Source organism: Bos indicus, chromosome 4, assembly GCF_029378745.1.
Source record: "Bos indicus isolate NIAB-ARS_2022 breed Sahiwal x Tharparkar chromosome 4, NIAB-ARS_B.indTharparkar_mat_pri_1.0, whole genome shotgun sequence".
NCBI lineage: Eukaryota > Metazoa > Chordata > Mammalia > Artiodactyla > Bovidae > Bos > Bos indicus.
Genome location: NC_091763.1, coordinates 96,839,758 through 96,865,055, shown reverse-complemented (window position 1 = coordinate 96,865,055; position 25,298 = coordinate 96,839,758). Strand labels below are relative to the sequence as shown.

Genomic DNA, 25,298 nt, shown 5'->3' with positions numbered 1-25,298 from the left:
GATGACACCACCCTTTATGGCAGAAAGTGAAGAAGAACTAAAGAGCCTCTTGATGAAAGTGAAAGAGGAGAGTGAAAAAGTTGGCTTAAAGCTCAACATTCAGAAAACTAAGATCATGGCATCCGGTCCTTTCACTTCATGGCAGATAGATGGGGAAACAGTGGAAACAGTGGCTGACTTTATATTTTTGGGCTCCAAAATCACTGCAGATGGTGATTGCAGCCATGAAAGTAAAAGACGCTTACTCCTTGGAAGGGAAGTTATGGGCAACCTAGACAGCATATTCAAAAGCAGAGACATTACTTTGCCAACAAAGGTCCATCTAGTCAAGGCTATGGTTTTTCCAGTAGTCATGTATGGATGTGAGAGTTGGATTATAAAGAAAGCTGAGTGCTGAAGAATTGATGGTTTTGAACTGTGGTGTTGGAGAAGACTCTTGAGAGTCCCTTGGACTGCAAGGAGATCCAACCAGTCCATCCTAAAGAAGATCAGTCCTGGGTGTTCTTTGGAAGGAATGATGCTGAAGCTGAAACTCCGATATTTTGGCCACCTGATGCAAAGAGCTGACTCATTTGAAAAGATCCTGATGCTGGGAAAGATTGAGGGCAGGAGGAGAAGGGGACGACAGAGAATGAGATGGTTGGATGGCATCACCAACTCAATGGACATGGGTTTGGATAGACTCTGGCAGTTGGTGATGGACAGGGAGGCCTGGTGTACTGCAGTCCATGGGGTCCCGAAGAGTCAGACACAACTGAGTGACTGAACTTAGCTGAACTGAAGCCATGTGTGTGTTGCCCTTCTTTATGTCCACATCTATCAGTTACCGCATCCTTGCTTCCCAGTGCCTCTGTTCCTGCCTGTCCTTATAGCTGGACACAGCTCCACTGGCCTCCCAGCCTGGATGCTTCCCACTTTCATCCATCTGTTTTATTCACATCCGGTCAGCTTTCTAAGAGAGCACCTTTGTAAATGTATTCTCTCATTTAGAAAGGTTGGTGGCTTGTCTTCCCCTGCAGAACAGAATCTAAGTATCTTCTGCCTTGTCAGAAGACCATCCGCATCCCTGTGCCTCCCTTTTCAGCACCACCTCACCTCTGCCAGCCTCCCTGCAACCTGATCCCCTGGACATGCCCAGTTTGACTGAGACCTGGGCCTTGGCTCACGTGGAGCCTCTTACGTGTCCTCTTGCTGTTTTACCCTTCATTGATGGTAAGACTTCCAAGACCCTGTCTCCTCTCCTCCATGGACTCCGTAGATTACCCTCAGCTACTTCCTCAGGACAGCTGTAGCACTTCCTGATGTACACTCTGACCCTGGACCCACCTGTGAGCTTTATGAGGGTGTTTCTTTTACAGATATGAATATTTTTCCCTCTTTGTGTTTCTGCACATGTTTACCTCCCCCTTCACCTGATGTCTAGGTGACATTTTTCTGCCTGGCCATTTCCTGGAGGTTTGCTGGCATGGCCTAGGGCGCCCTCTTTGGGATTTCCCTCTTGCCATGGGCAGACCCTCAGCCTCCTCCCCTACAGATTGTCACCAGGACAGGAAACAGACAGAAGGCCCAGCTCTAGCCCTCTTTCCACTCCTCATTATTAGCACTCTGACACTTTGGGGGCTTCCCTGATAGCTCAGTTGGTAAAGAATCTGCCCACAATGCAGGAGACCCCGCTTCAATTCCTGGGTCAGGAAGATACCCTGCAGAAGGGCTAGGCTACCCACTCCAGTATTCTCGTGCTTCTGTTGTGGCTCAGCTGGTACAGAATCCACCTGCAATGCGGGAGACCTGGGTTCGATCCATGGATTGGGATGATCCCCTGGAGAAGGGAAAGGCTACCCACTCCAGTATTCTGGCCTGGAGAATTCCATGGACAGTATAGTCCATGGGGTCTCACAAAGAGTTGGACACGACTGAGTGACTTTCACTTAGGGCAGATCAGTGTGGATAATTTTATCCTTTACTTGTCACTGCAGTAAATACATTTGCAGTTCTTTCAGTTAAAGAGAGTCAGACACATTCCTCCCTGGGTGTACCTAGTATTTGGATCTTGCTTTCAAAATGTTGGTGAAAAGAAGAATATCACCTAAATGTAATATAACACGCTCTCTCATTACAGACTTAAAATTTTATCTTAATCCAGTTTTTTAGACTGTGTCACAGTCATTGAGATACATGGCGGTTTTGAAATGTTTTAAATTAAGCTATTCTTGAGTTACATTACTAGTAAAAGCACTCTCAGATTTGATCACTGCAGGGAAGAGGTAAGGGTACTGGCATGTAGTTTTATGCTTGGGTAACTCAAATGGAATTTCACCAAACATCTCACCCCCCAGTCACTCCTCAACTGAGAAAGGAGCATAGACAATTCTTCCCGAGGGTAATGCTTTTTGAAAAATTATAAGTGCCTAAAAATAGGGGCCTAACATGAAAGTGTGTGCTTGACCATATTTCTGCACAGGCTGCTGGTATCACACTGCTCAACTGGAAGATGCTCTGATTCTGTGCTACTACAATAGTTAGATTGCATTGATGAAAATGAGATAATAAATCCTGTGAAATAAGTATTGCTCCATATACGGAAGGATTACCTCTGGGACGTTGTGTCTGGTGTTCAACTTGATCTTGGCATGTCTTCGTCTCATTTCAAGTGTCCTCTGTCAGGAAAAACCCGCTAGATTTGCCAGCACTGGTACCTTCCCCTTGGCTGGGCGGGGGACAGCCACATCGACTGTATCCAGCTCTTCCTCTCCTAAGCCTGAGGACTTGAGCAGGAAGGATGCATGGTGAACCCTTCCAGAGTTTGGAAACAAATGCCTGTTTGTTCCAGCCCCGTAGGCTGGAACTTGCAGCCCCCCCTTTCCCTTATCCTTCCTCACAGGTGGGTTAGCTGCTCAGCCTGTCCCTCTGCTCTCTCTCCATCTGGACTGTTCTGGCCCATAATGCCTTCCCTTTCTTCTCCAGGAGTCCCCTCAGATTCTGGAAGGTTCTTCCCCATCTTATTGCAGCTCCTCCTACCTCCCTCCTGCCTCCAGATCTGGGCCTTGCTCTAGGACCAGTTTATCCAGTCTTCTCCTTCCTGGCCATACGAAGTAGTAAAGCAGTAGAGTGGTTGCAGAAGTGTTAGTCACTCAGTCATGCTCGACTCTTTGCAACTCCATGGTCTGCAGCCCACCAGACTCCTCTGTCCATGGGATTCTCCAGGCAGGGACACTGGAGTGGGTTGCCATTTCCTTCTCCGTGGTTGCAGAAGGCAGTCCCTAAGTAGGGAATATGATGAAGGCTGAGTAATTCTGAAAGTTACCACCACCGCCCTCCTACCAAGACAAAGCAACTGGGAACCTGTCTCAACATTTGTTTATTGTTGACAGGTCTGAAACCGGGCTCCTGGCCTCTGGTTATTTACAGGGGATCCCCTACTTAACTCAGAATTCATAAGCTCTTACTGTACGTGGCTACTCCCAGCTCTCCAAACATGTCTGTACTGGCAGATGTCATGAACATAAACACTAAACTTTGCTCTCAGAGAAAGCAGAAGCATCCAGAAGGCTTGGAGTCACCAGACTGTGGGTGTATTCGTATCTCCACGGTGTGAGGAGGTCTGTTCTCTCCATCTCGGGGCCTTATCTCTATATTCCAGGTGCTATGGACAGATCTTCCTGCTGGCTTGAAAGTTACTTCAAGAACCCAAAGGCAGCCCTCACTTGCTATTCACTGGTGATGGATGTCCGCTTGTCTGGAACACTATTCAGTTTCTGTTCCGTTCAGAATCAGAGCTCTGTTTAGCATTTTGTTTGCAACTTACCCGTTCTCATTGTAAGACTCTGTGTGCACGTTTGTCTCCCGTGCCGCCAACCCCACCCCCTCCCCGCCCCCAGTTTGGGAGTCAGTGGAAGGCAAGGAGCTTGTCTTATTCAACACCTACCATGGTGAGTGGCATGTAATGCATGCTTGATAAATGTGGCTCAGTGTTTGTTGTTGGAGTAACTGAAAGAAATAGCTCTCATATTTTCCATCCTTAGCCCAATTTCAGTGAATATTCTAAAGTAGCAAGATCGGAGGAAATGGAAATAATTCACAAAGCCTCCTAGGTAAAATAACTTAATGTAGTTTTAATTTGTGTTGGTATGAGTGCAGTGGGCTTCCTAGGTGGCGCAGTTGGTAGAGAATCCACCTGCCAATTCTGGAGATCTAAGAAACACAGGTTTGATCTCTGGGTTGAGAAGACCCCCTGGAGAAGGAAATGGCAACTCCAGTGTTCCTGCCTGGGAAATACCATGGACAGAGGAGACTGGTGAGCTACAATCCACGGGATCACAAAGAGTCAGACACGACTGAACATACATACGCGCACACACACACACACGAGTTCAAAGTATTATATAGATGCATGTATTTAAAGTAAAAGAAATCCAGGGGCAGTGCATTGTGTATGCTCAATATTAACATTTTCTCAGTTTTCTAATTAAAATTATTATAAAGTCAGATTTTCCACATTGAGGATGGTGATGATCGTGGTGCTGGTGATGCTTTTCCTGGCCTTAAAGCCTTATTGAGATATTTCAAATAAAAGTCGTTTGGTGTGTGTTAAGATGACTTGGTCTCATTTACACACTGATGAAGTCTTTGGAGATTTAGATTTAACATTTGGTCCTGGAGTGTCTTCATTCCACAGCTTGTAGGTTTTTTGATGGGACAGAGAAAAATTTTTTGATTAGGTGATAGACAAACATCATAGCTAGTGTTCGTTTTGTAAAATAAATATTTTTAAAAGTCTTTTTATTTTATTTTACTTTTTAAGATTTTATAGCGAAATGTATATGAAGACAAACTGAAGTAGAGAAAGCAAGCAGCTTTTGGAGATGTTAAGCTGCTTCCAAACTGTAATTGTGGAAATTTGATTACAGCTCAGATAGAAACATCATTAATAAAGATGGTTAGCAGTTATTAAGAATGTCAGAAAAGCTTGAAATTGAGTTGTTTTTCAGATCTTGCATTGTTAGAAAGAGGCTGTTTACATTTTATTCTGAAAACGATTATAATTTAAAGTAAAATTAAAAATGAAAAAACTTAATAAAAGATAATGAATACATTTGAGATAAATACTTCCTTTATATTACATTTATGATAGCTTTATGACACATGATAAGAGAAATTAGTGAATTACTAAATATTGGCAAGATGCTTGGCAGTTTTAGTTTTGTGTTGTGAAAGAAAAGCAGAAAGACCCTGGACTTAACAATCTAGTGAAACATTTTCAGCACAGAGTTACAGTTAGAGCTTTTGCATTGTGTTGCAGAAGTTAGAACTCAACGTTTCCCTCCCCGGGTGTGTCATGTACCTGCTTTTAATGTAAGGTAATCGTTTTATGAGGCCACCAGATCCCGCAAAGGATGCATGGTTGCTACCCTGGTATCCACTATCGTATTCACCCTCCACTTAGAACGGTTTTTGTGTTCCTGAGAGCCTCAGAAGTTGTGCCTGCTCACTATTATATGACTTCTTGAGCCTTCTAAGTGGCATGAGGAGGGCTATCTCCATATTTTTTTCCCTTCTCTGAAATTACCTCATTATCCTTGGTTTATATTAGAACTGAAAAGATGGGTTAAGTAGTTTCCTTGAAATAGAAAGCTCAGACCCACATCAAAGAAGTTTCTAAGATATGAAAGTAGGAAAGGCAGCAGCCAAATCAACAGATAGCTCTAAAACAGAGGACCAGGTAGAAATGTATCATACCAGAGCCTTAAGAAGAGTGTTCTGAATACGGCTTGTTTGTCTCAACTTCATTTTTACCAAAGTATCTTCATTTCTCTTTGACCAGTTAATTCCCAAGTTACAGGAAACTCTTTGAAGGAAATGATCAGAAACAGTAGTGATAATTTTTGTCCATCACCATGATATTTTAAGAACTTAGCCTTAATTGGGATTCCCTCCCCCTGAAGTTTCTACAATGGATCTGTCATTGTTATAAGAAAAATACTTGGATGTATTTTCTAAGCTACCTTTTCAATGAATATTAGTGTTTGTTAAACATTAGCAAAAAAAAATCGATATGTTACTGGCTATAGACTACCTACCAGAGTGCTTCTGTGGCTTTTGTTCTTTATCTAGGTATTTGGTCTGTAGTTCTGCCACTGGATGCTATGAGTGAGGTCCTTGGCCTGAAGTGCCACCGCGGGGTGAAGAGGGGTGGGGATGGGGATGGGGAGGGCTTGGCCCCAGCTTCTCGTGCTGGTGAGAAAGAGGGAAGAGACAGGGAACAGACTGGGAGTGGACTAGAGAGCACAGAGGGACAGAAGGGGTAGACAGACAGATGTACAGGCGGTGGAATCCATCAGAAGTCCCCAGTAATTTCAGGTTCACTCAACTGGATTTTTTTTTTTTTTTTTTTGAGTAATATATGTTTCCATGTATCAACTTTATTCCACCAATTCCTTTTTGCTAAGTATGTTTTTGGATAACTATTCTCTCTCTCACTTCTTTTTTTATAGTTTTGAGTTCTCCAAATATTTCATCTTTCTCTTTTGTTGTTCACTATTTATTTTTGTTAATCTTTTCATACCAAGAAATTAAATTGTTTAAATGTCTCTTGCAGCTAAGATTTAATTTTCCTTCTTGGGTATCTTGAAATTCTGCCTTGTGTTATTTTTACCTAATAGTGGCTTTTTCCATAAGCAGGAATGGAAGCAGTCAATAAAAATCAATTGCTGACTCAATGACTGTATGGAGGGTTTACCATAATGCATATTGGAAATGACTTTCAAACCCTTTTCCTGAATGGAAGGTGCCATGCTTGGGTTTTATGGCCTTCTAATGTTAGATAGTAATCTCGTTTAGCATTTTCCCAAAGTGAAAACAGTGCATTAGGGCAGCGTAACAAGCATTGCAGATCAATACAGAGACAGAGCTTTGCCCTTACAGGTTAATCCAAGCAAAATATACCAGAGCCTAGTCCAGGAACTGGAAGATAATTACGCTGATTCCCATCCTCTCTTTCCCCCAGTCTGTCATCTAATCATCAATACAGGCTGACATGTATACAGAAAGGGTTTCAGAAAATGTCTGCATTTGCACGTGCACACACACACACTCTCACACAGACCTAACTACCACACAGGAAATCGAGGGCCCTGGAAGTGAGTAGTATTGATTTCTGGTGACAAAAGTATGTTTTGACACCTTGCAAATCATAAATAACTCATGGACTTTAACTTGCAGGAGTAATAGCTGAACCCAAGATAAAATGCTTACTTACACCTTAAATAACCCCATTCTGAGGAGCCCATAGTGTTTGATGAATGAATCCTATTGTGAATAGTCTTTTTAGAAGGGAAAAGTACTCTAGCATCTTCCTGTGATGAGCCGTATGTGGCAGCTCATTCTTTTCGGTCTTTCACTGCATGTTAATGGGGAGGGTGCTTCTAGCCTTCTCTCCCATCTCCCTTCCCCTGTTTTAAATCCAAGGTATATGGGAGGGATGTTGGTTCTCAGCACCCGGATGGAATGTAACCCTGCTTCCTCTTCAGCTGTTAGAAGCATTAGTGGTACATGTGCTTGTCTCAGCTCACCTGATGCTTAATCCTATTTTATTATTTGTTCAGATGTGTGTCTTGCTGTAATCAGTCAGTCGTGTCTATGCTTCTACCCTTTGAAGCACAGCTGACTCCTTTTAGATACTGATGTTCATGGTAGGGGATTAGGGAAATCCGTGTCCAGAGACATTCACAGACATCTGAACTTGAGAATCTTAAAGCTAGGATGGGATTGGATTTAAATTCTGTTCTTGGGTATTTGGCAAAACAGTAAGGTAATGAATGAAAAAGTACAATGTTATCTCTCTGTCTTCTTTTTCAGAGGGTAGTAAGAAGTAAATTCCCTTAGGGGCCAGTAACGTGGTTTGCATTTCAGTTTTCTATTCTAACGATATATATATATTAGCTTAGTGTTGGATAAAAGTAATGAGGAGACAAATCTTCACCCAGGGGTTTCCTTATTGATGAGAAATATTTCTCCTGTGTTCTCTAGGGGTATTTTAGAACCCATCAAATTTAAAATAATGCTATTTTCAAGATTACTATGGAAATAACAAATTTACATTTCAAGAAAAGAACTGGTAAGAAAGTCTAGAACCTTTTGTATTAAACAAAACTATTTAAAAAAAACAGACTCCCTAGATTAAAGTGATAATATATATTTTTTTCTGTGTATTTATTCCTTATAATCCAAGTTCCTCTACCATTTTTACAAGAGTATTTCAGTTTTGTTTGTATAATCCATTTGGTATATTTTATTGTTACCATTTTTCAAGTGTATATTGTCAGCTTTTTGGAAGCATTATGTTAGTTCTGCATATTCACTGAAAGCACTCTAAAATCTTGAGGTTTGTAAGTATAATTAGTAAAATTTTAGCTCAGGAAATGAAAAAAATTTTCTGTCCACTCATTTGTATTCTGAACAATTTATTGCATGCCTTCTGTAAGAGGGATCCATGTCAATAGCTGAGATCACAGAGAAAATAAGATGCAGTCCTTACCTGGGATTTGCATGCTAGTAAGTCACAGTCGACTGTAGTACAATCAGTGTTCAGTACACGGTGAAAGAGTTAATACAGGCGAGAGGTCATCATAAAGGGAATGACGGACTCTACTGTGGATGGAGAGAGCTAGTGAAAGCCGTATAGAGGTTACACTTCAGTACTTAGCTCAAGTGTTAGAAGATGGGTAGGTGTTTTCCTAGAGAAGGAAATGGCAACCGACTCCAGTATTCTTCCCTAGAGAATCCCATGGACAGAGGAGCCTGGCAGGCTACAGTCCATGGGATCGTGAGAGTCGGACTCGACTTAGCAACTAAACCAGGTGTTTTCCAGATACATAGAAAAGGGTGAGGCTTGGGTGCAGAGCATTTCCAAAGTCAAGAGCAATGGAGCAAAGACGTGAAGAGATGTGGAAGAACCAAACCCTGAAGAACCAAAGACATGAAGGAATGTGGTCAGGCTGCAGCTTGTACAGGGTGGGACCTGAGGCGAAAAAGTAGGCAGGAACCTGATCCCAACGACCTGCCTGTTGACCATGTATTTCATTTGGAATGCAGATGCTGTCTAGACTTGGCTGTGAGAAAGAACCTTTTGGGAGAGTAGGAGTGGAGGGTGAAAGCTAAGAGACAAGACCAGAGATTCATGGCTTGAATCCAGGATATAAATGATTAAGAATTAATATAAGAACAGTGAGTATGGAGAAAGGACTGGACTGCAGGATCTCCAGCTCTGTGACCCACTGGAGGTGGGAGCGGAAGAGAACATAGGCTCCCAGGTTGCCGACCCAGCTGCTGGGCTGCAGTGTAACTGACTCCATTCATGCAGTCACGTTTTGGATTGGGTGGCAATGCTTCTCTGTCCAGAGAGCCTCATGGGGGTGTCAGTTAATAGAATGAATTTCATGGTAGTCACTTATCTTGTAGAATATCTTTCTTAAAAGGTCAAAGAAAATTATTTCTCTTAAAGTTTTTTTTTAATTATTATTTTTTCATTTGCAACATTTGTATATTGATGCTTTACGTATTTTTTAGCCTTGATCTTCATTCAGGTTGAAGCCCATTTGTCTCAGTGGTACCTGTTTTTGTTTCCAGGCGGTATGAGTATCACCCCGTCTGTGCTGATCTGCAGGCCCAGATTCTCCAGTGTTACCGCCAGAACACGCAGCAGACCCTCAGCTGCTCGGCTTTGGCCAGCCAGTACATGCGCTGCGTCAATCAGGCCAAACAGGTGGGTGCACGAAGCAAGCTACCGGGGGCGCCGGAGGAATAGAAGGACTGCCATCCAGGGCACTGGGAAGGCCTTGGTAGGTTAATGGGGGTGACAAGCTCTGTGCGGTCAAGAGTTGATTAAGCTTTCATCCAGATGGTGGTAGGAAGAGTCCATAGTATCCTTGTGTTCCACTTGCAGAAAAAAAAAGACTTTACTTAAATAATACTTTTTCTAGTTGCCCTGAACTTTTGTCCTCTACACTGTAATTGTGTCATCAAGGTCATTGCCCCATATTCTGGGCCAGTAGTCAAAGCCAGCAAAGAGGAAGGATACACATTAAGGGGCCAACAGCTTCAAGCTCATAAACACGTAGCAGTCACGCCGATGGAGAAGGCACTGGTGCCCACTCCAGTGCTCCTGCCTGGAAAATCCATGGACGGAGGAGCCCGGTGGGAGGCCGCAGTCCATGGGGTCGCTAAGAGTCGAACACGACTGAGTGACTTCACTTTCACTTTTCACTTTGCTGCATTGGAGAAGGAAATGGCAACCCACTCCAGTGTTCTTGCCTGGAGAATCCCAGGGACGGGGGAGCCTGGTGGGCTGCCGTCTGTGGGGTCGCACAGAGTCGGACATGACTGAAGCGACTTAGCAGCAGTCATGCCGAAAGCCTGGTTTAAAAAAACAAAAGGCAGACATAAAACTGAAACAACCCCTCCGTCAAATGCACGCACCTCTCCGTCTTCTGCCAGTTGGTAGAGTCCACTCAGTTGGCAGGAAAAGAGAGGCCAGAGATGGGCTTAGGAAGCAGTTCCCATTGCTTCTGTGTACCATAGCCATATGCTTCGTATGATCTTTCATAGCAGAATAATGGGAGGATCACAGGACGTGTGTTCTCCCTAATTTATGTACTTTAGAAAGCCAATGATAAACCCTGAAGCAAATTAACAATTCTGGCAGGTCACATAATTGCCTATCATTTAACTGATTTAACAGTTGGATATAGGTGGTTCTGAGAGATGAAAATTGTTGGAAACTGTGGTTCTTTCTGCTGACAAACTCCCTAGAGTTGACCTTGTAACCCAACTAAATCTAGTGTTTGAGTTGCACAGCATGCCTTCCTGCAGTCTCATTTGCTGTAGTTATGATAATGCCAGTTAGTATAAATTTCTAACATGCTGGAAATATGGGAGGGTCAGTATTGTCTGGATAGCTGGAAAATAACAGCAAAACCAGTGTAAAAACTGGAACCAAGATTTATTAAAAGCCTGTGTTGTCATTAAAGATCTTGTGGCTTGAGGCTTTTATCTGTTCTGCTCCTGTGGCGCTTGTCTGACTATCCATAGTGTGCCAGAAATTCCTTTCTTTCAAGGTTTTTGGTAGAAGCAATGTTGCTAATGTTAAGTTCATTTTATTAATTAAAAATAGCTTCTGATATGCTCTTAACAATCTCCAACCATCTATATCAGTACTGACTAAAGCACATGGAACCTGTAAGTTGGATTCATGGATTTTTCTAGCTTGATGTAGGTGCTGTATCCAGGTGATGGTGGTAGTCAGTGCAGAGAATGGCGGGGCAAAGTGTATATTTCGACACCGGCGTCTTGTAACACAGGTGCCCATGTCCACGATGTGATCTGTAGCATCACTGAAGCAGTGCCTGCAATGGCGTCCAGAGTGTTGACTCCGTCCTGATTGTCTGGGTTGTGTTGAACTGTGTACACACCACCTGGTGAGATCAGTAGCCCACATTCATAGAGTAAAACAAAATTAACTTGTGACAAAATCAAATATACCACATGGTACAGCAGAGGGTTTGAACTGGGCAAATCTGGGTTTGTATCCAGGCCCTGTTTTTTACTGGCTCTGTAGCCCTGAGCCTTGTGAAGTGAGGTCATATCATTTACAGTGTTGTGAGGATTCCATTTCTGTAGAATATTCAGGAAGTCTAAAGTTTTTCCTTTCTTGCCTCAACTGTGCCAAAACCAACTTATTGGCCAAAAGCAGCAAATCACTACTAGTGATTCCCAAGGGGGCCTCCCGTCCTCCCCACCCCTCTCCTCTGCAGTGTAATATAATGCTATTTTCAGTGAGTGTGTTTCTGGTGCCTGTTGTTTTCACAGCTGTTATATTCGAGTATTAGAATTGGAGTATATAACACTAGGTAGTATTAAAATGATATGTCCACAAAACCTTTTAAACCTAAGATGAGCGGCATTGAAATGGGAAGTACCGGTAACACCCTGTATGTCTATAGATTTAGATTTCAAGGTCATTTCACATCCATTCTCTTACTTGTTTTTTTATGACAACTTGAGATGTAAATAGAGATGGTTTTATTTTCACCATTTTACAGTTGAGAGAATTGAGACCCAGGGAAGCCATGATGGTAAATTTAACAACTAGACCAAGACAGAGCCTGCCATAAAACAACACATTTAAAAATAGTGTTTGGCTTTTGAGTTAGGTGTGTGAAGAGACATCCAGGAACACAGAAATAAGGTGGTGAGGGAAGGACAATAACGAAGGAAGTGAAAGGGGAAAACCTGAAGACTGAATGAAGTCCTCTTTGAGACTGAAAGTAACAAATAGAGGGGTGGGGTTGTGACGACGAAAGCCAAAGGTGCAGTTGAGCGCTGTCCCGTTTTAAGGCCATGCCAGAATGGCCAGTGTTTCCTGAGCGCTCACTTTCCCACCAACACCACGTTTTCCCGTGTGTGTGAAGTTAGCCTGACTTTGTGACCCCCGTTCTGCGCCTGTTGTTGGAGACTTTGGGCAGGATACCTGGTCCCGACCCTTCATTTGTGGTTACAGTTCCTGACCAGTCAACACCTCTTCTTACGTTTCCTTGTTAAATCCAAAGAACAAGTTGAACATGCTAAGATACTAAACATAACAGCAACCCATTAGGTCATGTTGTCCATTTCCTGCGCAGCACAAGTGTTTTCCCCTTGGAATACTTCCAATAGCCAAATCCACTCCACTTTTAAATGACTCATAAGATTGGGCTTTCACTGGTTCCCTTGGGGCATTGTTCTCCAGACTAATAGATTTCACTGATAAGAAAATTTCCGGATATTCCTTAGCCTTATTTTTTGTTTCTTATTCATCCACTTAATTCACATCAGTCTTTCTTCAGCTAGTCTTAAACAATTCCTCATGGTCAAGACGAGACATTTTAGACCATTACTTCCAATATATTAAGTTATGTTTTCTTCATAATGGTAAAGAGATATTAAATTGCTGTAATTATTACTGCTAAGACCTAAAAGCTACTGGCTAGCTTTATGAAATCCAGCATTTAAAAATATAGGAGGACATTGATTGATAGACTTCTGTGTCTTTCATTTCTCATATCTGCTTAGCCTCATAGCTTTTTGTTTTTTTTTAAGCCTTAGAGCGTTCTATAAACTCTTCAAGATTGAATTACCTGTTCTTACCGGCAAAGCCTGATTCACATTCACTCTTGTTTTCACGTACCTTACAGGAGAATGGGAGGGAGGGGCAGCGGGAAGCCAGTAGTCCTGGCCCACTAGTGGGCCAAAACGTGCCCAAGTCCCGCTTACACAGCAGGTGTGTAGAACGGGCCTGCTCCCCAGCCTGCACTGCCCTGCTCCCTGGGACCCCCTTCATTGCCCCTCAGTTTATTTGCAGAATGTAGCTGCTTAGCGGGTAGCAATTCTAAGCTTTCCAGCTCTTTCCCAGCCCTGCTGCTATTGACAGAAAGGTACAGAAGCTGGCTAGATTCTTGAACATCCTGTGCTCACTGGAGCGGGAAGTTTATGGGGACTGCTGGAACACTCCACTCTAGTCACAGTGACCTGGGCTTCAGTTTCTCCTTTGTTGAATTAAGGATTTGAGCTCAGGGGTCCACCAAGGCCTCGTAGCTCTCATGTATTCCGTGTCTGAGAGCAAGCGACCGAGCGCACGAGCGCCCAGGCTCCTGAGCACCTTCGCAGTGAGAGACACGGGCTCTTTGGCACAAGCAGCGTCTCTGCTTCGGTGGCTTCCAGCATTCGTGCCTTTACTTCTTAGATTTTGCTGTCAGCCTTGAGCTTCCCCTCTGGAAGGAGAGCCATGCTTCTGATTGGTCCGTGTGTTGACTGGTCCTTCGCTAAAGCAGGTACTCCTGGCAGCCCCGAGGAAGCCAGGGTAGCAGAATGAACTGGGAGGGGGCAAAAAGAGTCTCACAGTTTCTCCAAAGTCAGTGGAGTGAATAATGGTGCTCTCAGCGCTGCCTGGCAGAATGGAGCCCCCCGACTAGTAAGCTGCATTGGAGAAAGCAGGCTACATCCCTCAGCTGGCCCCAGGCTTCTCTGCCCTGGGCTGGCTTCCACCCCATGCACCATGGACCGTGGGTGGTAAGGGATTGTGGAAACAGAGCAGGAAGCCGGCTCAGGAGAGCCAAGGAAAGACCAGACTGGAAATAAAGGCCTGACCCAGGAGAGGCCCATGGGCCAGAGGTGAGCAAGGAGGCTGGAGTCAGATGGTGGAGGCTAGACAGAACTCCTGAACTGGAGCCAAGATTTAAATCAACAAGTGGGTAGTGGGGCGGTGACCAGGCAAGCAGCTCAGCTACAGGAAGGACTGAAATGAGGACATCTTATCAGTGAGTCAGCCCCGCCCTCACTTAGGCCTTTGTGCTTCCACTGACCTCTTTGAGGAGATCAGAAAGTTATTTGACCTGATAAATGAAGCCAGATCCTAATATGAAGTGACTCTGTTCCAAGACTAGTGTACCTGATTCTTTGTTTTGAAAATATAAGCAACACCCCAGTCTGTGGTTGTCCTCAACATAGAAGACCTCAAGATCAGTGCCTGTAGAGGAATTTGCCATGGCACGACGTGTCGGTGTTCTTGAGAACAGTGGATTTATCTCCCCTTGTACTTGGATTTACACTAGATCAGGGATCGAGGACATACATCCCTGTTATTTGAGTATGAAGAGCACCTGAAACCATATCAGTAGCTTTCACTTTAGAAATCAGAATTCTTGGAAGAAAAACCTAGTGTTCAGAGCAAGTTGTGTTTTATCGTTGTTTTAAGATGAGCTATAAATTACATGCAAATGGTTTCATAGACTCAAGCTGTTAGAGCTCAAAGGACATAGAAATCACATAACCTAATCACATCTCTTAACTTGGAAAAATTAGCACCCCAAGGGTTTCAGAGGTCTGTAGATGGGACAGAGTCCAAACCAGAATGACTTGATAATGCCAGACTCAGTACGCTGTTCCCTGTAATGTCAGATCACAGACATGGATGATCAGAATCACTGGGGGAATGTCTTTAAAATGCACGTGCCTGGTCCATCCCCAAGAATCAGAGGTGGGACCTGAACATCTGAACTCCCAACAGATTCCTCATGTGCCCATGGAGTCTGAGAACCATAGCTCTAGAGCCCCATTGGCCTGAACCACGTGAGAGGTCTTTAGCCTCAGAGATCTTGCCAAGTCTGACTCCCCACTCTCAGGAGAGGCAGAGCTGCCAGTCACAGCCTCCTGGGTCTGAGCCACCTGCAGCAGTCTCATCAGACTGACTAGTTCCGTTCTCAGCCTCAGCAATAAATCAGATGTCTTAGAGGTCAGGAGCCTCTGAAAAAGAAGTGCCTTTCTCCCATCCTCTTGCCCCACTGCAGCTGTGCCTGTGCGCTAAGTTGCTTCACTTGTGTCTGACTCTCTGCGACCCTATGGACTGTAGCCCACCAGGCTCCTCTGTCCATGGGATTCTTCAGGCAAGAATACTGGAGTGGATTGCCATGTTCTCCTCCAGGGGATCTTCCCAATCCAGGGGTGGAATCCAAGTCTCATTATGTCACCTGTGTTGGCAGGCGGGTTCTTTACCACCTGGGAAGCCATTGCACCTAGAGGTGCTGCCAAATGGGGAGCCACATCCGGTTTTCCTGGGCGGGAGGGAGGAAAGGGCACCCAGGCGAGGTAACAGCCCCCTGGCCAGCTCACACTTGTGACTGGACCCTTCCTTGGCTCTGCTGCTCCCAGGTACCCGCTCCCCTCCCCTGACCCACATCAGAGACCCTCTCCTTAGGCTGTTGCTTCCAATGCACACACATGCCCACCTTCAGGGAGCACCAAGATAAACCAGAAAGGTTCACCTCCTGAGAAGGCTTTAAAAGGGAGCCTGCTCTTATTGTGTCTGAAGGCTTGTTTATCATCACCACCTAATGACGTTAGTCTTGGGGCTTCCCTCATAGCTCAGTTGGTAAAGAATCCACCTGCAATGTAGGAGACTCCGCTTCGATTCCTGGGTCAGGAAGATCCTCTGGAGAAGGGAAAGGCTACCCGCTCCAGTATTCTTGGGCTTCCGTTTTGGCTCAGCTGGTAAAGAATCCGCCTGCAATGTGGGGGACCTGGGTTCAATCCTTGGGTTGGGAAGATCCCCTGGAGAAGGGAAAGGCTACCCACTCCAGTATTCTGGCCTGGAGACTTCCATGGATTGTATAGTCCACGGGGTCGCAAAGAATTGGATATGACTGAGCGACTTTCATTCACTCACAATGAGGTTTCTTAATCACCTAATGGGCCACTTATCCTGAGGAGGACGCATGGGCATTGAGGAGGGCATTCCCATCCTTCCATGGGACACCCCTTCAGATTTGGAGTCATGTCAAAGCAAATGAAATTCCAAAGTTTAGATTTACTACTCCAGCCTCTTCTGTCACAGGAGTCCTTTTCTAAAGCACCTTTTGAGAGTAATAGTTGCTTTATGACATTTTCTTAAAAAAAAAAAAAAATCTGGTTTTAATAGAAGAAATATTACTGTGGTAATAGACTCTTATTTTTCTTAATAGGCACTTCTTTTCTAGTGTTTATGCCTCAAGAGTTAGAAGTGCAGTATGTTAGTGTTTTGTCTGTTATTACAGCAGGTTGTATAAACAGTTAATTACTTGTAACTTAATGTGAATATCACACAGAGAGCATTTGTCATAAGAAGAGATGAAACTAGACCCAGGCATAAAAAAATTAACCTGCATTTCCTCCAAGAAGGAAGAATAAAGAACAGCACTTGCTGGGGGGAAGAGACAGATACTGAAAACAAAATAAGTTAGCTAATCGGATTTTCAGGTGGCCAGGAATAGTACTTGGCACACAGACAAGGCATGCTTTGTGCTTCTCATAAATTGAATTTATTGATTACTTTCTCTTACTTCTCACAGTCTTCTCCTCCTGTCTCTCTCACTCCCTGTTCCTCCTCAGAGCTCCATTCTCTTCTGCTTCCCACTTTTCCTGTCCCTCTGTAGTGAAAACTCAGGTTTGTCAGGACACGTTTCTGTTTCCAGGTAAACCTTTCCCTGGTAAGCCTTCCTTCTTCCATAACCCAGCTTTACTAGGTCTTTTGAAATCCTGGTGAGATTCTGGGTAAGCTCACAGAGACAAGCACTCTGAGTGGTGATTTTTTTTTTTTTTCCTGGCTGCACTGGGTCTCTGTTGCTGTGCATTGAACTGGCTTCTCATTGCAGTGGCTTCTCTTGTTGCGGAGCACTGGCTCCAGGGTGCTCGGGCTCAGTTGTAGTGGTGCACAGGCCCACTTGCCCAGCGGCACGTGGAATCTTCCCAGACCAGGGATCGAACCTGTGTCCCCCTGCATTGGCAGGTGGATTCCTAACCACTGGGCCACCAGGAAAGTCTGGTATCTTTTTTTTTTTTTTTTTTTTCCATAAAGACCAGGAACAGTACTTTTATTGTCAGGATAGTTGTGAGTAACCCAGGGTTACCGTAATTCCTCTTACATATATGGAGAGGACCAGTTGCTCACATGCTGCTAGTGGTGGCCCACCCCTCCAAGAAAGCAGTTGATGAGATCACTATGTAACTAAAATATTTGAGGAAGACCTTTAGATCATCTTAATCAATGGAAATGACATGCGTCCTCTTGTCCCCAGGGGCCCTGCTCCTGTCTGACACGGTGCTTTGCCAGCTTCTTCCTCAGTGGCCGGGATCAGAGAGACTTAGGAAAAGAGCTGTGTTGGGTGCCTGAACCAGTCTCTCCTTTGGGTAATTTACCCAGCTGTTGATAAAGGCGTTTCCGCAGGCCCCACTACGTGAATGATGAGCAAATGCCAGGAATTTCTTTCTCCACATTAAGATTAAGTGTTAGCAGTTCCTTAAATGAAGGAAGCAGTTTTTTATAACTTGCAAATCTTTTCCCTCATTCTTTGGGGAATTTCCTATGTTAATTTATGCAGCGTTAAATTTATGCAGAGTTGAAATTCAGCCCAACAGCAGCAACTTAAAAAACCTATACGTGGAAGCTGACTGATACAGACCCTGTCAGGCCTCAGGTCCTTGCTCCTGGATTGGGACAGGTTTTTATTGCATACTTGTGATACAGTAAAAACACGAAATGTTTTTACCAGTTTGTTCACTGAAAAAAAATTTCAACTTGACATCATGTCTGTGAATGTCTCTGACAGAAATGAGGTGGTCTTGTACCGCCTCCACCACCCATTGGTGGCAGCTGAGTGCAGTTTGACAGCATGTGTACGTGTAGACCAGCCCTGGAAGACACAGCCTCGCCCCCTGTGTCTTCAGGGAGTCGCCTGGGAGTCAGGTGAACGGCCATGCACTCTTTGAGGATGCAGTTTTTAATACACATAGCAAAGTATTTTGTGACTGGTTACTTCTTTCATGTTTTATATTTGTTCAAAAATGTTCTTTTAGTGCCTTCCTGGTAGACTGGCCCATGGTCCTCACACCATCCAAGGCCCAGCTTGTCTCTCTTAAGAGTGTCTGACATTCTTAGCGTTACATGACCGGGCTGAAAAATTACCCTTCTGTATTTGGTCAGGGTTACAGGGAGGAGAACAGTAAAAAGGTTCCCTAGACTCTTGCCAATACTTTTAGCAGTTGCTTTCAGTTATACTGTAGTCACTGTGGATCATTTTGTAACATTGGAAAAGAGGTACATGGTCACACGACTGTTGCTATCACTGTGAGACCTGAATTGTAGAATGAGGCACAGCTATGTTGTTTTGAGCAGGCAGGTAACAGATTATAACCTGCAAAGTGATCATTTTCTTTAGTATCTAAGTGCCCTTGCATAACCTCAGTGTAGATCTCTCTACACTGACTTCCGTTTTGTATTAACAACTAATGTTGTGGCAAGGTTGTCTGTGTATGTGGAGTTTATAGAGCTTCCTGCCTCTATAGTTGGAGAGACTTTCATGGATCAAGTCACAAGGGTGTGAGGATAAATGATAACTGTGGCATTGCCTGGTCTGACTTTTACATGGTAAGTGCTCGATTTTTAAGCTTTCAAACAAATAGAGAGCTCATACTTGAGTGATGGGTTTGAGAGAAGCCTCACGTTCTGGTGTTAATTCTGCAAGACGATTCTCTGCCGAGTGGAGTCTTCCGCTTGATCTGCTTTGTCTTTTCAGTTTTCTCTAGACGCGTCTAGCTTTTCTGATTCACTTCCTCTTTGACTGTATCATTGTTTTTCTGACCATTTCTATATGCGTCCTCTACACACTGCTTAGTCTGCTTTTATATCTTTTGTGCCCTGTGGACATAGGCTTCTTAGAAACCTGCCATCATGGACACTTTAGGATAACCTTTAGGGTACGCTCTTCCCCCTGTGCTCCTATGACCCAGGATGCTTATTTGTCCTCCTCTTCCTTTTCATCCCCTTTATTTCAGCCTCCTTTCTTCATCTCTATCCTTAAATCTTTATCTGTAAAGACCTTTGAGCTCTTTCCCAAGCCTGCAACTTCCCTCTGGACCTTTCCTTCTGGGATGTCTCATCATCGTCTCAGACCCAAAATTAGAGTCATCTTTCTTATTCCCAAAATGACTCCTCTCACTGACTTGCCTGTGTCTTTTGGTCACACCGCCTTCCTCCCTGTCAGTGAGGAGCCCTCATGCCTGAGGTTCCATCACTGCTTTCTCCCCTTTCTGCTGTCTTTTTATCACTGTTTCTTGCTCCCAGCCTGGCTTCATTTCTAATCTGCCTCCTCTTGGTTTTCCTGCCTCCACACACTTCTCCATTGAAGCCGTTGTGTTAAGGATGTCAGGGTAACCTTTCTAAATGACATTTTCCTGTCAAGAAAAAAAAAATTGTTAGATTCCCAGGTTTTTTCAGTGGCCAACAAGGACGAATCCCAGCCTAACATTCACAGGGGGCCCTTTTTATACTCTTTTCCTTGGTGCGTCCGGAGAGTCCGTCCTTTCCTCTAGCCAGGCCTGTCTCTCCTTCATTCTTCATCCCATGCATAATGGGCTTGTGCCCTCCTCTGAGTCTTTCCCAGTTCTTCCCCACCTCATCCCCCCACCTCCAGTCCTTCTGTCTGTGTATTCTGTCCATAGTGGAAGGTCATCGGAGGCGCCTTGCTTGATCACTCCAGCTGCAGAGAGTTACCTCTTCTGAAATAGGCAGCACCGCTCTGCTTTTGAACTAATACCTTCTCTGGAAGAGTACACAAAAAACTGGGAAGTAGGAGAAAGGGAAAGTGACTTTGTCCTGTGTACTCTTTGTTCCTGAGTCTTACGCTGTGTACATGTATCATTTATTCAGGAAAAGAAAATGTTAACGTATTTAGCAAATTATTTTTAAAAATAGCAAGTTATTACTCTCTATTATGCCTCTTTCCTCATATCACCTAACTCAGTATAATGAGTGCCTAGTAGGAGCTCAGTTAAGAAGTTGGATACGTGAATAAGTGGCTGGAAGTGTGAGGGATGGAAGGAAGAAGGCATGAACAAATCAGAGGCAATATTGGGCCTGACCCAGCCTCTTCCTCTTGATTAATTTCAAAACTAAAGGAGAAAGGATTCTTCAAAACTAAAGAGTTTTGTCTTCTTGTGAAGTGAAGTGACGTCACTCAGTCGTGTCCGACTCTTTGCGACCCCATGGACTGCAGCCTACCAGGCTCCTCCGTCCATGGGATTTTCCAGGCAAGAGTACTGGAGTGGGGTGCCGTTGCCTTCTCCACAAAACCTAGCCAGGCCTAATTCCATGGCCCCAGCCCTTGCCCTCGGCAATGGTTTACATCCTGAAGTGTGGCTTCTCTCTGGATCCTAGCAAATCCATCTCTTATCGCTTTGTCTCTCAATGAAGTTTTGCAATGAGACATCAGAGCCTGAGTTTCATTAGTTTTGGCCGGGCTTGAGTCCCGGGAGAGAGCTGAAGGACAGGAGGAAAAAGCAGTGGGAAAAATGTGCCAAGGAATCCCCTTCATAGCCGGCTGGAAAATTTGTTAAATATCTGACCAGTGCTCGCAGTTTCATTGGTCTGATCCTTGGCACAGAGAAGAGAAAGGACAGAAGAACCCGCACCGGCTTGTGTAATAGCTACTGGGGCTCAGCAGATAGTGCCTTTGGGACATGCTGAGGAGTAGCCTCTCCAGAGTCCCTCAGTGTGCCCCTGCCGCCCGCCTGTTCGCGGGAGGTTCAAGGAAACAAGAAACAAGAGATTGTAAAGGTCCCTCCAGCCATAGGAGCGAGGACCTCTTACCTTAACCGGAGGTCTTCTGGAATCTGAGACTGGGCCGCGTGAGCTTTCTGCTGAGTTCGGTTTTCACTGTCCCGGTTTCCAGTACGATGGGCCTTCCCCCGCGCTGGGTTTCTTCGCCTTCCGCTTCTAGCACGGGAGCTTCCCTGAGTTGGGCTCCTGCTGTTCTTGGTGTCCTAAAAAATAGAGACAGTTTATCTCCAGGCCCAGCTAGTTAGAGTTTTAATCTGATCATTAAGAACTTTTGTGTGTTTGTTTAGGATTTTGTATGTAGAAAATCTTAAAAACCCAACCAAGAAAACTGTTAGAATTGATCAACAAATTCAATAAAGTTGCAGAATACAAAATTAACATACAAAAATCAGTAGTGTTTCTATACACTAACAGTGAATTTTCTAAAAAATAAATTGATCCCATCTATCCCTTGTGGGTTAGCTGGTAAACAATCCGCCTGCAATACAAGAGACCTGAATTCAATCCCTGGGTTGGGAAAATCCCCTGGAGAAGGGAAAGGCTACCCACTCCAATATTCTGCCCTGGAGAATTCCATGGACTGTATAGTCCTTGGGGACACACAGAGTCAGACACGACTGAGCAACTTTCACTTCACTTCATAGTAACATTAAAAAACAATACAATGCTTAGGAATATTTTTAACCAAGGAGATCAGAGATCTCTCCTCTGAAAGCTATAAGACATTGATGAAAGGGATCAAAGAAGATACAAATAAATGGAAAGGTATTCACTGATTGGAAGAATTAATGCTTCTAAAATGGCGATACTAACAAATGTCATCTATAGTTTTTTTGCAGTCCATATCAAGATTCCAATGGTATTTTTTAATATAAAAATAGGGGGGGGAAAGAGAGGGAAAAAAAACACACTTCTAAAAATTTTTGGAACCACAGTAGACCATGAATAGCCAAAGGAATCCTGAGAAAGAAGAGCAAAGCAGGAGGTGTCATATCTCCTGATCTCAAACTATACTCTGGAGCTATAATAATTAAAACAGTATGGTGCTATCTATGGTATAGACACATAGACCAGTGAAACAGAATTGAGAGCCCAGAGTTAAACCCAAGCACATACAGTCAAATAATGTTTGACAAGGGAGCCAAGAATGTTCAGTGGAGAAAGTCTCTTCAATAAATGGTACTGGGAAAATTGGATATTCATATGTCAAGGAATAAAAACTAGACCCCTGTCATATACCACTCACAAATATTAACTCAAAATTGATTAAAGACTGAAGTAAAAGAAAACATGAACCTCTCAAAAGAAAACATAGGATAAAAAGCTCCATAACATCAGTGTTGATAATTAGTGTTTGGAAATTGTACCTAAAGTACAAGCAACAAAATATACAAGTGGGACTCCATCAAACTAAAAAGCTTGTGTACAACAAAAGAAGCCAACAAAGTGAAAAAAACAACCTAGAGAATGGGAAAGAAATATTTGCAAACCATGTTTCTGATTAGGGTTTAATATCCTATGTATATAAAGAATTCATGCAACTCAGAAGCAAAGAAAAAGATCCAATTAAAAAATGGACAAAGGATCTTAATAGACATTTTTTCAAAGATATATGAATGGCCAACAGATATATGAAAAGATATTCAATATCACTAGTCATCAGGGAAATGCAGATTAAAATTACAATGAGATATTACCTCATACCTGTTAGAATGGCCATCATCAAAGAAACAGGAGACAACAAACACTGCATAAATGTGGAGAAAAGGGAACCCTTGTGCACTATTGGTGGGATTATTAAATTGGTGTAGTAACTATGGAAAACAGTATGGAGGATTCTAAGAAATTAAAAACAGAACTGTTATATCATCCAACAATTCTGCTTCTGGGAATATATCCAAAGGAAAAAAACCCACGAAGTTGAAAAATATATCTGCATGTTCATAGTGGGATTATTTATAATGGTCAAAACATGGAAACAACCTGTTTCTATCAGTAGATAATGGATAAAGAAGTTGTGGTGCAGTCGAATATTATTCAGCTATCAAAAAACCCAAGGAAATCCTACTGTTTGCTGCCGTGTGGGTGGATGTTGAAGGCATTATGCTAAGGGTAATAAATTTGACAAAGAAAGACAAGTCTGTATGATCTCACTTATATGTCATATCTATAGCAAAAAACAAAACACCAAGCTTATAGAAAAAGACAAGATTTCTGGTTACAAGAGGTGGCAGGTGTGGGGGGATGTGGCATGGTGGAGGTATTGGAGGAAGGTGGTCAGAGGCACAAACTTCCAGTTATAAGATAAATAAGTACTAGAAATGAGTAACACTGCATTATGAAATAGGAAAGTTGTTAAGGAAGTGAATCTTAGAGTTCTCAGTACAAGGATAATTTGTGTCTTTTATTTTTATTGTATCTATATTAGATAATGGACATTAAACCTATAGTGATAATCATTTCAGAATATATATAAATCAAACCATAATGCTGTATACCTTAAACCTATACAGTGATGCGTGTCAATTAATTCTCAATAAAGCTGGGGAAAAAAGAATTCTTCCTGTGTGCTGTTCCTCACACCCACCCACACAGATAACTAAATAGAATGTAGGGGCCGTTTCTGAAATGTGGGAATACTTAGATGTGTGTAGCTCCAGCCAGCATTGTGAGTTCATGAACAGCTGCACCCTGCCTCAAGTGAGCAGAAGTTTAAGGGACCAGATCTTGACCTTAACTGAGAGATGCCCTCTCTGCCCCACTTCACCCCACCCCTTGCCCCGTTGCAATAGCTTTCTCCCAGTCCATGCCACCAGAAAGCCCCCACACATCCCCAGGTGTCCAGCGTAGTGAGACAGCAGCCACGCTCCCCCGTACCCTTACTCACAGGCCAGGCCGGGCTCACCCTTAGGGTTCAGTTGGATATGGTGGGGGAGGGCTTATTTGGAGATTATTCGTGATTCCGTAGTGGTGTTCATTAGAGGTAGTCATATTTCGAGACTAGGAAGCATATGCCTTGCTGTACATGTTTTTGAGGTGGGTCTTTGAAAAGCAACACAACAGTACCAAGTAGTTCCTGCCCATTTCTGGCCCCCTCCTTCTGATGCTAAATCTTACGTTTTCTTTCTCTTGCAGAGCACGCTTGAGAAGGGAGGATAAAATCAACTTTTAGAAGAAGGACAATTCCTTCAACATTAATTCCAGAGGTGGAACATTTCTTTTTTCCTAGTGAGAAAGCAACCCATTTAAAGAGAAGATCATTAGAGAGAAACATCGGAGAGCAAATTCAGCAGAAGCATATCTCGGTTTGATCAGGAGCAGTTTGAAAAGCCAAGGCCTAGATCAGGGATCATCCGTCAAGGACATGCCACGGTGTTAATAAACCCCATTTATGATAATTACAAAGAAAGGCAGCCCTCTCCACCTTGTGTACTTTCTATTCTACTTCCTCTTCTAACCAGGCTCCATCGTTTGGTGAACCTGGGCTCCCACAGAGCCAGGGCTTGGAATCAAGGGCTGAGGTCACTGGAGTGGGGAGAAGAGAAGGCCAGATTTCCTCCATCTCCGGCCAGCAGTGCTGGCGGAATTGGCTGCGCTGTGGCATGTCAGGCTTCTCCATTTTCCTTTTCTGCCTTGACTATCTAAAAGCTACTTTATTTTAACTTATTATGGTGATCATGTAAGAAGACAAAAAGAGAAAGTGTACCTCTTTTACTGGAATAATGTTTCTGATTACAAGTGAAATAAGGCATTTTTTTATAAACATAAAGGCAACCTGGCTTCTGCAACCTCTCCTCTATCATGAAAACCGACATCTTTACTTCACTCACTATCAATAATAAATATATTTTCTGACAAAGACTGTCATAGTCTGGGGCTTTGTGTGTTTTTTGTTTTTCTTTTTTTGCCGGGTTAAATGGTTATCCTTATGGGAATTGAGTTGACTTATAATGTTATTAATTTGCATTTGTGTGGTACCTTTCCTCTAAAAAGCTCCAACACATTTTGTAGAACCTCAGACAGGCAAAGTTATAATTTGCCTCCCGGGGAGGTAGGATTCAGTAAGATCCTTACCAATTGCACAAACCTTCCTTTCTTTGCGATGACCAAAGCCACCCTG

The 25,298-nt window shown here is 43.5% G+C and overlaps 1 protein-coding gene across 2 annotated transcripts in view; it reads left to right on the top strand.

Moving 5' to 3' along the window:
• Nucleotides 1–25,040, top strand: part of CHCHD3 (coiled-coil-helix-coiled-coil-helix domain containing 3) — a 293,253-nt gene extending 268,213 nt beyond the window's left edge. For both annotated transcript variants that reach the window (XM_070788178.1, XM_019959100.2), the window contains 2 exons: nt 9,625–9,760; nt 24,314–25,040. In XM_070788178.1, coding sequence (XP_070644279.1) covers nt 9,625–9,760; nt 24,314–24,337 — 160 coding nt within the window. In that variant the 3' untranslated portion in view covers nt 24,338–25,040. The remainder of the gene's footprint in view (nt 1–9,624; nt 9,761–24,313) is intronic.
• Nucleotides 25,041–25,298: the final 258 nt, after the last annotated feature.